This window comes from Lagopus muta, chromosome 20 (assembly GCF_023343835.1).
Source record: "Lagopus muta isolate bLagMut1 chromosome 20, bLagMut1 primary, whole genome shotgun sequence".
Lineage (NCBI taxonomy): Eukaryota > Metazoa > Chordata > Aves > Galliformes > Phasianidae > Lagopus > Lagopus muta.
Window position 1 is genome coordinate 4329366 of NC_064452.1, and position 17298 is coordinate 4346663.

Sequence of the window (17298 nt, forward strand, 5' to 3'; positions counted from 1 at the left end):
GCAGAGTCCCCACGTGAGGTTTGGTGATGGCATCGTGTCTGTGCTGCAGGGCAGAATGTCCAGGGAGCTCTGGGCTGAGCACATGCCAGCAGGGGGATTAATGGGGATGTTGCACTGATTGCTTGCACATTTGGTTCCCGACGCTTTTGTGAAATTAAGATGTAGTGTTAGAGGCGGTTGCTTCCCAGGACAGTCATTTAGAAAACCCAAGTATGTTTAATGGCAGAAGATCCCCTGAAGTACTTAGAAGGGAACTAGAAAGTAATAACATGACACAGGAAGAGAAATGCGTCCAGCCCTGCTAAACAGCTTCCGTGCTTAAAATAGGTAAAAGGTGAGGAATGGCTGAGTTCTCTCTGGGCAGAATCTATAGTAATGTATCTGTGAAAAGTAAGGAAAAGATGGTGTAAAGCCAATTTTGAGCCATCTTGCTCCTAAAACCACAGGTAAGTATATTGTTAAAAATTTCTGCTCAGTTCTTGACTTGCTGGTTCTGAACTCCGTGGGGTTACTGCATGCCATTCCAGATGTGCTGCGGTATCCAGGCACAGCTGGCGGGGCTGAGGAAGCCCTCACTCTTCCTTGTTGTTATTCCATGGCAATAATCCCCATCTCCTCGCTAATGACCCATCCCACGAAGGGCTCCTCCATCCCCAGCGGCCCGTCTGCCCTAGGAGGATGTTGCTGGATATGTTGGATGTGGTCTGAGATTTCTCAAAATTAGGAAGTCTTTAGAAGCAATCATTTTGCTCTCAGTCCCTGGCTGTGCCCCAGCTCCAGGAAAGTTGCTTCTTTGAGAGGGAGCAATGCTTTTGTGCCTGCGGAGCTGCTCCGTTCTGCAGGGCTACCGAGTACAAGGGGCCTTGTTTGTTACAGCCCACATCTGTGGGAAGGTAACGGAGGCTTTGCATCGCTCCAGCAAACGGTGCCAAGGCAGAGGGTAGCCCTGCTGCTAGGTAGAACCAGTTGTTGAAAGGCATCTGTGAAATATGGTTAGGCAGAAAGCAATTCTGTCTTTAAAAATAGACCCTACTGCTGTCCTGAAAGTCTGTTGGGGAAGCCCAGCAGAATTGCCCATGTGGGTTACCAGAAGCGGCTTGCTAATCCAGTCTGTAGCATGCTGATATCACAAGATCTGAATCTCTCAGGGGGAAGATAGAGGAAATTGCTCTGGAGGCCCTTGAGGTTGCCTGCCCTGGCTCCCGGCGCTGTACCCACTGCACATTCTGGCTCCCTCCTGGCCATTGTGGGCACAAGAGTTACACTGTCACTGATACGGAGCTGGCACTTGCTGCAGATCATGGCTCATTCTTGCTGGGTCCGGCTGTGACTTTTTCTAGTGCAGGACCAAGAAGGGAACAGAGCAAACTCAGCAGAGGAGGCAGTGGGATAGGAGAACTATTTTTCATTTTCCCCACCGGTTTGCAAATTTTTTGGCAGCGTCTTGATATAAAGATGCCTTCAGGGGATACCAGGTGAGGGCTCCTGGGAGGGCTGCTGTGGGGAGCCACGTCACCGCTGTTTCTGTGAACTGACTGCGCTCTTTGCAATCAGTTCCATTGCTGACCATACTTCAGCTGGGGGATTGCTGAGGATCCATCAGCTCTATAAGTAACCTCGGCTAATTCCCCTAGTGACACCGGATGAAGAGCAGGATAAACGTGTCAGCTTTCCACGGGTGCTTGTGAGCGGTGTTGAAAGCACACCTCGTCCCCAGCGTGGCACTGCAGCTGTGTCTGATGAGCAATAGCAGCTAGCGGGACCAGAGGACTGCAGGTTCCTGTCCCCTGGGCGAGGCAGGGCTCCAAATAGTGAGAGCTGACAGCTTTCTCACTGTGCTGGGAGTGGGCAGCACCAACACAGGAGCTTGGGACAGAGACTGTTCTCTGGAGGCAGCGTGTTCTTGGCCAGTGTTCAACGCACTTGGAATTGCCACATCCGCAATGTGGCACCAGTGTGTGCCGTTTGCTGCAGCCCGTGTTTCTTGGGAGTCCCATGGGCTGCTCCTGGTCCAAGCGAGCTGCTGGCCTCTTGGCACCCCTCCCAGCTTGGTAGAAGTCAGTAGAAAAAAATGGTTGGTCAGAAATGACTCATAAAGGCCGTGTTTTCCTGCCAAAGGAATGCTGCCTGTTGGTTACAGAGCAATCCCTCGCTGAGGAAGGCTTCGGCTGTCTCCCTCGCACCGCCTGCACCTTCACTCCAGAGGCAGCGATTCCCTGTGGCTCTGGGATGGGCAGCAGCCCCTCAGCACCTTGTGGGGGGTCCCTGTTCCCTGGGCAAGGTGACACGGAGGGAGCTGTGCCACCCTTCCCAGGGCACAGTCTGCGTTCTGCTCTACAGCATCTCTCTCTGTCTGCAGGATGGAGACGTTCCCTGCGGTGGCCGAGGAGGTCCTGAGGGAGTTCCAGGTCCTGCTGCAGCACAGCCCCCCTCCCATCGGAAGCACCCGCATGCTCCAGCTCGTGGCAATCAACATGTTTGCAGTGTACAACTCCCAGCCCAAAGGTACCATGTGCTGCTTTAAGGGAAATGGGCTGGGGATCGCTCGTCTTTCTTTGAGCTGTGGATGGAGAAGGGTGGAGGGCACGTACCCAGCTGAAGTCCAGCGGGGTTGGATGCCTGGAGGTGTCGGTGTGTGTAAGGATGGCAGAAGTGCCGTGGCTTGTTCTGGAAGGCCTCAGCAAGGTGTTTTAATGATGTGGAGTGAGGAGGCATCACGTCCCCCTGGAGCCTGAGTCATCAGGCACGGACAGAAGGCTGTGTTCTACAGCTCTGCCCTCCCGGCGCTTCACTCGGGTCCTGCTCAGCGCCCACATTGGCACTGTGAGGGCTGGGAGGATCTGAGAGGGCCTGGCTGAGGGCAGAACGTTGTTGTCTGTGTCTGTGTGGGTGGCTGAGCTTTGCTATGGGAGATGCTGCTGGAGGCTACACCCTGTGCTAAGGGACCTGGAGGATCTCATGTCACTCATCCTTCTCCATCTGCCCAAGATGAGGGCACTGTCATTGTTGGGTTACTTAGCAGGGATGCTACCAAAGCAAAATCCTTGCCTCTGGGTTTGAAATTGTGCTTCCAAGGAGCCCCAGTGGGCACAGCAGCTGGGTCAGCCTGGGCTACGTTTTTGGGACCGGGAAAGGGGCCACACTCCCTACTTGGGGGAAGCAGCACGTGGCACACCAATGACTTGAAATTTAGCTTCCAAAAACAGATGGACCTCAATCAAAGTCACCATGTGAGCAGGAGGGCCAAGGCCCATTGTGCTGCTGCTGGGTGATTTCTCCCTTGTGAGTCAGTTGCGGTGCTTGGTGGCCAAGTGGGCTGGGCCACGTGGCTCCCCGTGCTGTGTGCTGCACAGGCACCATCCCTCCCCTTGGGGAAGCCCTGCGAGCCGTCAGCCCTGCTAGCGAGGACGTGCCCTCCTTCCTGCTAGGTGCCAACCAGCACCAGTGTGTTTACGTCTGAGCTGCAAAGTACTTTCTGATGATGAGCAATGCCTGTGTGCGGCCCCCCAGTAGGTATATTAATAGCTGTGTCTGTGCTCTCAGACAGGAGCGGGTGGTAAAGAGGAAGAAATTTGTCTGGGCTGTGTAGAAGCCCCCGTGGCAAGGCTGGAAGCAATCCCAGCTCTCAGACCACTGGACTGTGCTCCTCCATCGGCAGCCGAGCTGTGGATGTGAGTGAGTGAGTGACAGAAAGGGAGCACTTCTTATCTCCTGTGCAAAATATGTCTTCTTGGAGTTTCCTGTCTCCCATGCGAGTAGTTGCCAGCTGCTCCCAGCTCTCTTATCTCTGGAGAAAGCAAACCTGCTCCTGCTGGGGACCTGTGGACCGTACAGGGAGCAGGTGGCAGTGTTGGAGAAGTGCTGTGGGTTGAATGGCACTGTGGCTGCCATCTGATGCTTTGTGCCCCCGAGGGCTCCTTGCTCTGGTGACCCTAAAACGTTTGCAAAGAATATTGTTGGCAAAGCAAATTCTGTTGTCAGCACAAATGCTCCGGTGGTCTCTGAGCGCTCGTGTGCTGAGTGCTGGCAGAGCCCGTGTTGGGCTCAGTGCCGACGCGGTGATACTGAGAAGTGCTGGGAGTTGGGTGCAGAAGGGGAAGGGGGGAAAAAAAAGCAAGCAAAGAACCTGGAGCTTAAAAGGCAAGCAAGAAAGCTGGCTGAGTTATTACCAATTGCCCAGCATGGAGCAGTGAGGGTGTTGGCTCCTTCCCCGCTGTGTGGGATGCTGTGGGCAGAGGGCAGACTGGAGCATGTGGCAAAGGGCTGTTGGGAAGGTGCGGGTTTCCATTTCCCAGCACATGAGTCACCTCGCCGGGCTGCAGCTGCATAGGCAGCAGTTGGGTGCAGAGGGGATGCAGGGAGCAGTTCTGCCTTGCGTGCATCCCGACTGCCAGGAAGCCCTGCTGGGAGCAGCGCTTGCGGGAGGCAGGGCTTGGCAGGGTGAGCTGCATGGAGCTGCACCTAACCCTGCTGTTGGACGAGTGACCTCTAGAGTTCCCCTCCTATTGCAGTCCTCCTGCAAATCCGGGATCGGAGCTGCTGTGTCCTTGCCGTGGCACGGCTCTGTCCGACTGTCAGCAGGAGATGTGTGTGTCTGGGAGCAGTGAGGGAGGTCTGTCTGAGAGCCTCCTCTCCTCACTGTTCGGGGGCAGATACCCCTCGGGGCAGGTGCTCCCTCCCTCCCTCCCATGTATTTCCATTCTGTGGGGCCGCAGCTGCTCCTAAGAAACTTGAGGGCTTACTTGCTTGCCCCCGTTGCCTATGCTTGCCCCTGGTGCTAGGATTGGGGGGGGTTCTACTAGCAGTTGTGGGGTGGTGTTGCAGGCAGTCTTGACGTGGAGAATTTTGCATACTTTAATTCATTGCCAGTTAACACAAATTTCTAATCTCTGACTTGGGTATTGAGAAAATACGGAAGTATTACTAATCAACCTCACTTCAGTAAATACCTCTTCTCTTTCTTCCTCAGACTGATGCCAGACACTCACCCTGCCATTTCCTTACTCTTTCTTCCTCCAGTTTCACTGCAGGGTTGTGCTCAGTTTGTCCCAAGTCCTTCAACAGCATGGCAGGCTGGTGGCTCGTGCAGAGTGGTTTCTATCTGCTGCTCTTTGCTTTCCACTCATTTTCCTTTGCCCCTGCATTGCAGTGTTTGCAATAATGTTTCCTCCTGCAAATACTGCTTTCTGAAATCTGTCTTTGCAAAGATGGCCCTGTGCCCATCTGACCATTTTGGGGAGGTAGAGCTGAGTACAGCCCTATGCCTGGAGCAGGAGCCGGTTGCAGCTGCCCTTGCAACGCTGGGAAGACCCCAGGAAATGGATTGGGGCTGTTGTTTTCTCTGCCAGAGGAAGCCAAAGAATTCCCACATGAAGCATTCCCCTGCTATTCAGCATCAGACAGCATACTGCTCCCTGGGAGCCCAACCTCCCTGTTGGTGATGGGGATGTGCTGCTGCTGGTCCTCTGACCCCCTGGCTGCCTTATGGCAGGGCAAAGGTGGAACGAAGGTGCTGGTAGCCTGATGGAGATGCTGTGTAGCCATGGGGCGGAAGCAGAGAGATGGTGCTCTGTGTGGCTGGGATGTGCCATTGCTGGAGCAGCCCCACACTGTCACCAGTGCATCACAGGGTGTTGGTGGTTACCAAGGGTTTGGGCTCTCCTGGGCTCCAGCCTCTTCACGGGGTGGCCCTTTTAACAGTTTGGTAGCCATCTGCACCATCAGCTAACAGAGAAGTTTGGATCCCTTTATCCCAACCACAAACACTCCAAGCATTTTAATTTTTTTTTAATTCTGTAATTTGGGGAAATAAAACTCTGGTTTCTGCAAAGACTAATTGAAGCCGTGCTTGCGGCAGGGGCATCTCGGTGAGGGGAGAGAGAGAAACCCCCTCCCAGCCCATCTGTGCCCAATTTACTCCGATCTGGCCTCTCTGAGGCTTTTTTCTTTCTCTCTCTCTTTAATAATTTGTTTTATAATTCCTGGAATCAAACCCATCTCAGACACACTGTTTTATTTTACTGTATTATTGGATTATACTTCCTATAAATCACTGGATGTTATTCATAGGCCACCACCAGAATAACTTCCCCTCTCCCCCCGACAGGCCCGCATTCCAAACAAGCGCACACCAAAGTGGGGGTGCAGCACGGGGCACCCTAGAGACACTTCCCGGAAATCCCAGCAAATTTGCCTGGCTGTGGGTGTGAAGCATCAGGCTGCAGCACCTGGATGCCTTCTGGCACTCCCAGGCCTGTCGCATTGTGCTGTGTGGAGTTTGTTAGGAGGTCGGGCTTAGGTGGAAGGAGGGGGGGCTGCCATATGTGCATCCTCAGCACATGCCGTTGGGGGGGGAAGTTGCATCCCCTGGGGCTGAAGGAGCAGAGGCATGCAGGGAGGCTGTGGCTGAGCACTGTTGCCAGAGGGGGCTTTGGGCAGAGCAGGGTGGCCGTGCTGGTGAGCGGGGAGGGAAACCTGTCGCTTGGACAGCAGGTCACAGGGGGCATTTGTGAAAGCAGCTGGGGTCAGGCTTCCCTCTGGGAGCAGAGCGAGGTCTGGCTTTCGGTGCTAGAGAATGAGTTGAATGCTGGTGAAGCAAGGCAGGAGGATTCACAACCTGCTCCTGCTGCGAGGTCAGAGCAGCGTGTGTCCCTGTGCACTGCCGTGCTGCGAGATCGGTCAGTGCTGCACAGCCCATTGCTGCAGAAGCGCTCAGGTTCGTGCAGAACTATTCTTCTGCGCCTGAGTGCTCACTAATTATAGTTCTTGCAAAGGTTTTCAGATGTTGCACGGTCCTGCTTGATGCTTGAAGACCTACACCAGCTTCTTGCCCAAATCTCCCTGGTAGGGGGGATCCGCGCGTTGGTGGAGATCAGCTGCAGCTCCTTGCAGGCGCAGAACTGTCCTGCCTCCTCCTGCTGTGGATGCTCAGCCCCAGCCTGGCTGCAGAGAGGCACTGGACCCCCAGGATTCAGACCATGAGCAGCTGCTCTGCTGCCGTCCTGCCGTCGCACGGCCCTACTCTGCCTGCAGCGCGTTTCGCTTTGCTGACCGCAGCTGCTCAGCCTTATAAGCTAAAGCATGAACCCTTAAAATATCCCCGGAGATGCTGCAGAGGGTGGTGGTGGCAGAACTGGGCTCTGTCTCTCACCATCTCCGCAGCGCTGGTTTGGTTTCCGATGGTTGGACCCCAGCTTTGCTCAGAGCGGAGTGCAGCATCAGAACAAGTCTTGGAGGGAGCATGCAGCACTGTGCTGCTGCACTCACATCTCAATGGCTTCTCCTGAGATTCTGACCACCTCTCACGTGTTGGAGCGGACTGGGTTCTGATTGCAAGGCAGTCCAGTGCGTGTGAATAAGTTTAAAAATAAAGCAGTGCTGTGGATGGCTGCTTCGGTTTGGTGGTGTTTTAAAATTAGGCACAAAGCAAAGTTTAATAAACCTCAGGCTGTAGATAGCAGAAGCAGCAACTTGATCTTCCCCTGTCTGGGGAGCAGAGCAGAGTCATTTTCTCATCGTTTCCCTACTTGCATGGTTAAATATGTGTTTCCCCAGTGTCTGGGCAGCTCTGCCATCTGTGCCAGCTTATGACGTGGCAAATGGGAGATGAAGGCTTTCCTAGGGCTTCTCCCATTGCATGAGCTCTTGTCCCATTGGCAGCAGCGGCCCTGGAGCTTGAGGTCCCTCCACTTCCCCCTGGGACCTTGTATTTGTAATGCAAACCCTCTCTGCAGGGAGGATGGAGCTGAGTGGCAGTGGGACTTGGCTTGTCACACAGCAAGTGTGCACTGCACTGTCTGCACTGGGGGTCACCAGCATGCAGCTGGCAGTGACAGCATGCCATTGCTGCAGAGCTGCAGCGTTAGCGAGGTGTTGGCAGGCCTTAATGCTTCCCAAGGACTTCAATGGAAGGAAGCCATCCTTAAATTCATCCTTCTCCTCCTTTCACGTTGCTGCTCTTCTTTGCTTCAGGTTTGAGTTTGAAGCAGGAGACGATCCATCTCCCTCTGCATTGCGGTGCTCCTGTGGAGGCTCTCCAAAGCTGCTGGGTACATTAAGGTCGCCGGCTGCTGGTGGCCACGTCCAGGTTTGCAGGACAAGGCTGACATGGCACAGGCGTGCGTGACACCTACACTGCTCTTGTCAGCCTGCTGCTTCCTGTGCTCACACAGCACCGTGGGGACCATGCACGTGTCCGGAGGTGGCAGCTGCCCCTCCTGGGCTTCTCTAAGTGCTTGGAGAGGCTGGCACGGGAACTGCAGGCGCCTTTCCTTCGGGGGAAGGAAGCTGTCTCGGAGTTGAGACTTTGCATCAGCAAAGTTCAGGTAGCATGCATTTGGCTCAGACGTGTCTCAGAACCTCGCTCCTGGGCTCTTGAGGCTGGTGGCAGCAATGTTTAGACCAAAGTCTTCCTTTGCTTATTCCCCTCTGTTTCCTGTTTAAAAGGCAGATTGTCACATATTTGGGGATTTATTTACCGTAATTGGAGTTATTTTCCTGGCTGCTGGCTTCTGCCCTCTGATGCAAGACTCCTCAGTGAGATTTGTGTCCAGAAAGCCATGTGACTTTTTTTTCCCGTTGCCCCATGTGCCAGCAGGAGATGCAATAAGCACCGCGCTGCAGGGAATTTCCACTTGCAGTTCAGGTTTCTGAAATGTAGCTGTCAGCTTCAGTGGCAGGAGATGGAGCAGGGCTTTGTGGCAGGGAAGGGGAAGGTTTTCAGTGAGACAGAGCACTCACTGCTCTGTGTGTGTGTGTGTGTGTGTGTGTGTGTGTGTGTCAAACTCTCCAGCCCGAGTGCAGCAAAAGTCCCTGTTGAGCAGTGCTGGATGAGCTCAGCGGGGCTCCTGCCCGCTCTGCCTGTCACATGAGCACATCCTTACTGCTGCCCTTGAAGCCGTTCCACCAAACGATACCGAGATCTCATTTCAGGGTAACAACGAGAGGGAAATGATTTGTAATCCCCAAGCTCGAGTCTGCTTTGCAGCCAAGCTTCTGCCGCCCGAGCAGCAAGTCGGAGCAGGGCCGGGGACGCGCCAAGCTGTGTGCACGTGGCTGTGCCACCAGGCCATGGGCTGGAACACATGTGCTGCTGCTCACTGCGACGAGCAGCTCTGCTGAGTGCAAAGGGAGGGCAGGAAGCAGAGCGTTGGCACATGGTGTCCCCAGCTCTCCTGCTGCGTGGTGAGGAAGGAGGTGCCCGCTGCGGCCGTGCCTCGGCACAGAGGGGTGCTGGGGAGTGGGGTCTTGCCAGGTGCAGCGGTTGGGTGAGGCTTCAGATGTTTGTACTGTGACAGGAAATCCTCTCACTTTTAAAGAGATGTTTCTGACTCTTTAATGTGAGTTGCGCCTTTGATTTCCTCGCGCTTCTAAGCAACACCGAGTCAATTACTGCCTTTCTATTTAATTCTCCGAGAGAACATTGTATAATTAGGCTAATTATGGTGCTTTGTGAAGTTGTAAAACTCTTGATTGAGCTTGCGGGGTTGTTTTAAAGCGTGCCAGGTGCAGCAAGGCGGGCTGCCCGCCCCGTGCCCGCTCCCCGTGTGGGCTCAGCTGCACTGTGCCAACCTGCTGAGCTTTGGCTCCTGCCCCAGGGCTGCCCACTGCTGAGCTCCCTTCTTTCAGGGCCAGGGCTGGCCCTGCTTCCCTCTGCTCGTGGCACAATGCAAGTGTCCAGCACTGGACAAGCTTCTGCAGGGAGTGAGCAGCCCTTGGGGGCGTGAGGGAACTCGTCCTTTCCCAATGCTCAATCAATAACAGCAGCATGACTGGGGGTGTGTTTTTACTTATATGTGTGTCTGAGGGTAGGAGGTGTCCCCCGTGCAGGTTTATCTATGGAGACCTTTGGTTTTCCATGGTTAGTGTGTGCCCTTGGCTGTATGGACCCGCACATTAGGCTCTGCCCCTGTTATCCGATGGGCTTTGCAGTGGAAAAATGAGACCTGGTTCCATTTGACTTTCAGCACTCACCTTTCTGTGGAAGTGCCTGGTATTGCAGCCAGGACACAGTAGGGCCGTTGAACCCCAGCATGGAAGATTTGCGTTCCAGTGAGCTGAAGGCACTGGTTGCTGTGCCTTGCAGTGGCTGTGCTCAGCGTGATCATGGGCAGCATGCAGGGGGCACAGTGACCATCCCACAGATGGAACAGATTTGACACGCATCATTGCATCCCACGTGGGCAGCAGTCACAAGCCAGCCCACGTGCCCCATAGACCCATTTGGCAACGCCATTATCCCCTACCATACCAGGTACCTGAAGGGGCAGCCCTGCCCGCGGGTTCCCTTCTCCCATTCCCCTCCGCATCTCCAACCCCTGAGCTCCCGATGCTCAGAGAAGGGCAGCTTGCGCAAGCATCGCCTGCTCTCCAGATAGCATCCCAGAGAGGAGAGGCTCCAGCTGCCAAGCTCACTTTGGGAACAGCACAAACCCATCCTGACAGAGCCCGGGGAGCCAAGCTCTGACCCGGCCCTGCACAGTACAGCCAGCGGGGCCCCCAGCCCGCCTTGGGGAGCGGCTCGGCCACATGTGCTGTGCCTCGCGAGGCCAGCAGGCAGGCAGGCAGGCAGAAGAGGAGGAAGTGATGCTCTCAGGCCCATCTGCGCGGGGCTGAGACGCGCTGCAGCTGGTGCGAGGCCCTGGCAGCGCTTGGAGCTGCCGTCTGCTGGGGTTTGCTGCTGTCTACGTTGAAACGCGGCGTTGGGGAGGGGGGTCGGTGGCACAGTGCCAGGCCCCGTTGCTTGGCCTTCTCTCCTCCTCCTCCTCCTCCTCCCTCCATGCTTTAAAGTCACATTTCCAGGCCAGACATAGAATTAATCTCTGGGCACTTCACATTGCTGGCAGAGCGAAGCAGGATGTGGGATCTTTTTTTCTTTCTTTTTTTTTTTTCTCTTTCTTTTTGCTCGCTCTCTCTCTCTCTCTCTCTGCGTCTTGGCTGACTTTTTTACCTCTCGAAGAATTTGGAAGGGCCGTGAGATTCCCCCCGCCCCCCCGCCTCGGTGCCGTGCAGTTTTTCAGCACGCTGATCACCCTGCTGTGGCTTCACCCTAATAGATTTCATATGCTGACACAGTTGACATCAGTACCAAACTATTTTACATGTGATCTGGTGTATTTCCTGAGGAAATCTGCAAGATATTTATTAAGAACTAATAAAATAAACCTCTCCATGAGCTTTTAGGTAGTTTTCAATTTTTCATGTCTCTCTCGTTTCCTCTTATCAATGAGTTTCTATTTTCTCCCTCCTCTCTGACCATCGCGAAAGGAAACAAAAATAAATGTTTTAAACCGTTCCTGAATGGACACTGGGAATATTTCTGTAGTGATGTATTAGCAAAGTCGTATTTTTAGTGCCGTATTGTCAAGACTAAAAATATCCCGCCGCAGTGCATCCTTTTTATAGGTCTTTGTGTGTGTGTGCGCGTTGAGTTTGCACCAGCGTGGAAGGGTCCGTCTTTGTACCGCTGCAGCGTTCCCTCCCTGTCGCAGCTGGACTCCATTAGGCCTTGAAAATTAAAGTAATCCTGCTTAAGAAAGAGAAATTAATCACTGCGGCAGAGCCGCGTTCCCCCAGCTGAGCCGGGATACCTGCGTGGCAGCGCTGCTTTGAGGCTCTCCATCAGCCCGGCGCTGCGCAGACGGTCCAGCGTGATGTGCGAGGGCTGCAGGCACCTGTGGGGCTCCTGTTTGTGCTGTAGCACCAGGATGGAAGCGCTCAGGGCTGGGAGCTGGGATATTTTCGCAGGAATTTATACATTTTGGCTTGTGCACCCGTCTCTTTCAATTAAGTGTATGGGTGACGGAGAGGTGAGGTGGGAGCGGGGCTTGGGGGGCTGCCTTCCTTCTGTCCCCTGGGTGGGAGGACCCTGCTGTGAAGGCAAGCAACCGCACGGGGCTTTCAGATATCGTTTCTAAAGTGGAATGTATTCGCCGCTCTGATAGTGGTGGCCTTAGGGTTGGCTCGGCACTGCAGGCAGCAGGCATCCTGCTTTGGGGATACGTGTCAGTGAGCCTGGGGACACCTGGCACTGGGAACCTCTCGTGCCATCTGCTGGCACACAGGGCTGAGCATTCCCTCACCGCCCCGCACGTCTGCAGCGCGCCGCTTCCCGTCGAGCAGTTGAGCGAAAGCAGTAATTAGGGCCCGTAAAATTTTATTTTATTAGCGAGAAGTGTTGGTGGGTAATTGGCCATAATTTGAACCCAGCCAGATTGGAGATTAATAAAAAAATAGGAGCAATCTCTTTACCAGAAGCAGCAGGGCTGTTAGCCCCGATCCCTGCCAGGGCGGGTGGGACGGATGGCGGCTGCGCCTGTGCCGTACCCGTCCTGGAGGGTGTTTGACACTGGCATTGGAAGAAAGGAAACCTTATTTTCCAAGAACTCTGCTCTTTCTCAGCTTGATAAGTATTTAAAATAAAAGCTGCACAATTGGAATTGGCAGAGCATCCTCATTCTTTTGTCTGTCTGTTTATTTTTTTCCCCTCATCCCTCGACATGTGTGCTACAGCCCACGGTTGCTACACCCCGAAGAACCGCAGCCCCGCGGCTCGGCAGGCGCTGCCCACCCCGGCCTGGCTCTTTGAAGCCCAGCAGAGCAGCGGGGCCCTGGACCCTTCCCAAAGTCAGGGGGCACGGAGGTAACGCTACAAAAAGTGCTTTTCCAGCCCCTTCACTCGCAGGGCAGCAGAAGCAGGAGTCGAGCTGTGGCTGTGCTGCATGGCCCCGAGCATCTCGCTGTTTGCAGGCTTTGTTAGAGCGGTCGGAATGCAGCCAGCAGAGGAGCACCCGTGCGTCCACTGCAGCAGCAATGTGAGCGATCGGTGCCTTCTCCACTCAGTGCATGTGGCTGAGCTGAGCCCTGCACACACGGCTGTCACGCCGGGTTAACGCCGTGTGAATCACACCCGGGAGCTGCTTCAGGTTACTAGTCCTGGGTGTTGCTTCAGGTTAGTAGTGCTTGTTTGCGCTTGGCAGCCTGGGCTGGAACCCGGTGGAACCGTTTCCCAAAGAATATTTTTGGTTTGAAAACTGAAGGTCAGCAGTTCGCAGGCGCCGCGCTCGCAGCCAGCTCTGTGGTTCTCCTCGTGCCACCGGGCCAGCAGCACTTGAAATCCCGATCAATCGATCTGCAACAATATGAAACCACGAGCGGGGCTGCCAGATAAAACTCCCCGTCTCGCCCCTTTTTCCCCACCCAAAGTGTCTTGCTGCCCGTATCCCCTTTCTTGCTGCCTGTCTCCTTCCCTCCCTCTCGGCTGTGTATTGGACTTTTTGTCTATCTTTTTCCATCTCTCTGTCTCTTTTCATAACAGTTTTTAATAATGTTTTAGTTAGTTCCAGCCTTTTCCCTCAATGGATCCCATTGGAAAATGCATTTGAAAGGAAACAGTTATACACTTCCCTTCCTTTGAAACTCTGTTGGCACCTTTTCCAGTGCAGTAAACCATACAACATGGATTTTCAAAGTTTCCAAACACAGACATGCTGGCGTTAAATTTATGAAAAAATATTTTATTCGACTGTATAGTAACTGTGAGTCTCTGAGCTGCTGGTCACAGTGAAACCAAAGCCCGCTTTGGAACTGCAGCAGGTTTTTGAATCTGTGCAGGGAACGTCGCAGTGCTGGAGCTGGGATGCTGAAGGGCTGTCGTGAGCTGAGCACGGCGGGTCGGGGCTCTTCTCCCTGCACATGGGAGTGGTGTAACCACGGCATCCATGAGTCGTGCCAACCCTGGCTCAGATCGCAGGAGAAAAGAGGATTCTGGCCCGGAGGCAGTGCGTGCCTCGTGCTTGTTGGTGGTGAGGAGGTTAATGGTGGTGGTTAATCCAGGTGTTCGGGGGGCTGTGGTGTTTGGGACCCGAGGTCCGGCTCCGTGTGAGCCGTTGGAGCACTGAGATCATATTTTCTAATATCGGGGCTCGGATGTTAGACTTCCTGGAATCGGTTCCCTGTGTGCTGTGGGTTTGTGCCTGCGGTTTCAGCCCTGCCAGCAGGGAATTGCTCACCCGACACCTGAGAACCTTCCTATGCGTGGCACTGAGCTTGTTCCAAATTTCCACAGGAGGAGCACACAGCCCCCATTCACCGCCGCTGCTTGGATGGGTGAAGCTGGCCGTGTCCGTGTGCGTAGCACTGCAAACCTCAGAGTGCTCTGCAGCTCCTCACTCACCAGAGGTGTGCTGTGATGCAGACAGGGGCTCTCTGGCAGAGCAGATGATGACGTGGCCAGAAGACCCTGGGCTCTGTTTTGCTGTTGTGCCATCACTTGTGTAAAACTCCTCTCCCTTCCCGTGGCATTTCTGCAGAGAACTCGTTGGTTGCTTTCACCGTCCTCAGGTCCAAGCAACGGGATGGCAAAAACTTGCTTCTGTTTTGGTTCATGCCTTCTGCATGGTATCTCTAGTGTAGAGATGTATATATCGATAACGAATAATGAGTTTTCTAGATTTGGAGTGCTCACCTTGAAATACAGGAGATGGAGGTGTCCTGAATGCGTTGTCTTCCACAGGTTTCATTCGCCTTCAGTGCAGGGCTCTCATTAGCCGTGGTTGTAGCTGCAGTTGCCCAACATCTGCAAATCTGATCCCCTCTGTGTCACTTCTGAGCTGTTAGGGATGTGCAAATACTGATGTGATGTGACGGGAGTGTGGGCCAATGACTTCTGGGGGCACTGAGGAGTGTGTGACCAAGGCAGAGACAGAACCGTGTTCTCCTGTATAGCACTGAGCCATCTCCATCCCCCAAACACAGTGCTTTTCTGCAGTCCTCAGCCTCACCGTGTTCATGTTTCAGCACCTGAGAAGGGTTCTTCAGGAGGGTCTCTGGCAACCATTCATTTCTGTGTCGACTGGAAAAGCCAGCGCGAGGGTGGATAAGGTGATATGCCAGTAGGGCAACCATGCAGTGTCCAAGTGTGATGAGCTTGGCTTGAACTTGCATGTCTGCTCTAAGTCTGGTATTGCTGACCTCTGAATGCTCAACGTTGTGTCCGCTGGACATTAGTAGGGATGGGTTGGGGTGGCAGAAGCTCTCCCAGACCCCTCGGCCAGCCCCTGCCAAGCTGGTGGGTCCTGCTCCAAAGTGTGAAGGTGCTGGGGATTTCACTGCAATGGTCGAAGAATTTTGAACTTGAGAAGAACAATATATTTTCCCTAACCTCATTCTGGCAAATGGCTGAAGTTTTTTCGATGAAATTTTCCCAATAAATTTAGCTCGAAGAAAGCTTTTGGCATGAGGGATCGCAGCCTAAATGGTTAAAGTTTGGCAAAGTTGTTAGGAACTAAAACCAGGGGCTTATAATGGAAAGTGTTAGGTAAGCCTCAGTGTAGGCACTGTGTCTGGGCTGTGCCCTTGTCACAGGAGTGTCTGAGTGCTGGGAGGGTACAGCATGGGGCTGGCACCACCCAGAGGGATGCTGCAGGGGGCGAGGAGGCATTTTGGGTCTGGGCTTTGCTGTCTGGTAGAGGAAAGCAGGGGCCACAGACTTGGCTTTGCGTTCTGGCGTTTGCTTTGCAAACTGACCCAGCGGAGCTTGGGTCCCTCAGGAAGCTGTAAAAAGAAGAGCAGCAGCAAATGAGTGAATGTGTTGAAACGGAAGCTCCTCACTTTGCTGTTCCTGCCCCATCAAAGGCAGCTCTCTCCCAGTGCTCCTGTCTGCAGGCTCTTTCTCTCATTAACTTTCCCTCCAGGCACAGAACGCTGCACCAGCAGAGGCACGTTGCAGGCTGCCTGCTCCAGCACAGCGATTGTCCTGCTACAACTTCACTCCGGCCTGGAGTAAACCTCTCGGGAAGCCCTGTTCACACCTCCTCCCACTGTAAATAACATCTGACACAGTGACAGCCGGGCTGGGATGCGTGCAGTGCTTTGTGGTGCTGCCTGGCTGCCTGCTCTCTGAGCACGAAGATGCACGCTGCCCTTGCTGCCCATGCGGGTGAGGCTGTGGCTCTATCTGTGTTTGGTCAGGAAGGATGAAAGATTGTGCAGACTAAGGGGTTTTGCCTATCAGGCTGCATCGTCCTGTTGTATGTGTCTGTATCCTGCCTCACTGCAGTGCGCCTCGTTCCTTTTTATGCTTCTGATGTCCATGTTTGTTCTCCTTTTGGTGTAACCCTCATAGTGTGCCCTCATTCGTTCAGATGTACTCTGTGCACAGCCCTGCTCGTGTCTTGCACCCTGTTGCCCTTCGAACCACTTCAGCCCCATTGTGCTCATGCATCCTGCAGCACGATATGTGGCTGGTGCCAGGCTGGTCTGGAGCCGTACTGCCGTGCCAACCTGGATTAACACACTTTCTTGGGAGCTGTTTAGGAGCCGTGCACATTTGGGCTGTTTCTGACCCTGCACAGGATGGTGCATATCCAGAAGTGACTCTGCAGCCTCACCGGGCTGCAGGGTGCAACCCAAGGTCCTGGCCCCGCCGCTCGGGTCAGCACCCCAAGCACATTGAGCTCTGAAGTGCTGCTCAGTGCAAGTGGAAATGGCTTCAATCTGTGTTTTGACTGATGGGTCTTTTCAGGAAATTTCTGAGAATAACATTTCTAAAAATGGCTGCTTCTTTCCACTGATATTTCCTGGAAAAGGCTGCAGTTAATTTTAAACCACTATCCTTTTCCCTTTTCAAGTGGAAATGGCTCTGAGCTTGTCCCCGAGGCTAGTGTCATTCTTTGTGCCCTAGCCTGAGTCGTGCAGCTGTGGAACAATGTGCTGCTCCTTGGGCTCCTCTTGCAGGACAGGTCGGTTTGTAGGGCTGCAGAACTGGGGGACCTGGGGGGCACACTCAATGCATTCCTCAGCCATCCCTATAGATCGGAGCGGGCTGGCAGCAAGCAGCAGCCCCGGGGTGCTGGGAGAGCGTGGCTTCCTCTGTGGCTCTCGGGCAGGCTTGTTGCTTGGGGTGGGAATATGTCATTAATTTTTATACCTTCCCCTGTAAACCATCGACCCTTTTTATGATGTCATGAGGGATTCCTTAATTTTGCAGCTGCTTCCTGGTTACGTCAGAGAAGAGCCTCCCGTCCTCGAGCCCAGCGCTGCAGTCCAGAATGGCTGGAAACAAATGAAGTGTTGAATATCTAATGGCTTCCACAGGGAGAGCTGCTCCATCCTCCCCAGGCCCCCAGCATTCCTCACCTCCCTCCCTCGGACAAGATGGGGTTTCAGTGCAGAGCAGAAGGAGCTGTGGGCTCCTGGGCAGCTCTGGGAGTGTGTGCAGCAGGTCTGGGTCCTGTGGCTGAGACCCTTGTGTGGCTTTTTGCCTCTCCGTAGGACAGCTTGCTGCAGGGAGATGGGCTG

At 54.1% G+C, this 17298-nt stretch overlaps 1 protein-coding gene across 6 annotated transcripts in view; it reads left to right on the forward strand.

Annotated features, from left to right (window-relative positions):
* Window positions 1-17298, forward strand: part of SMG6 (SMG6 nonsense mediated mRNA decay factor) — a 90636-nt gene that overhangs the window by 24104 nt on the left and 49234 nt on the right. For all 6 annotated transcript variants that reach the window (XR_007380778.1, XM_048967185.1, XM_048967186.1 and 3 more), the window contains exon 10: window positions 2360-2505. Coding sequence is in view for 5 of the 6 variants with exons in the window: in XM_048967185.1 (XP_048823142.1) it covers window positions 2360-2505 (146 nt within the window). In the remaining variant the exon portion in view is untranslated. The remainder of the gene's footprint in view (window positions 1-2359; window positions 2506-17298) is intronic.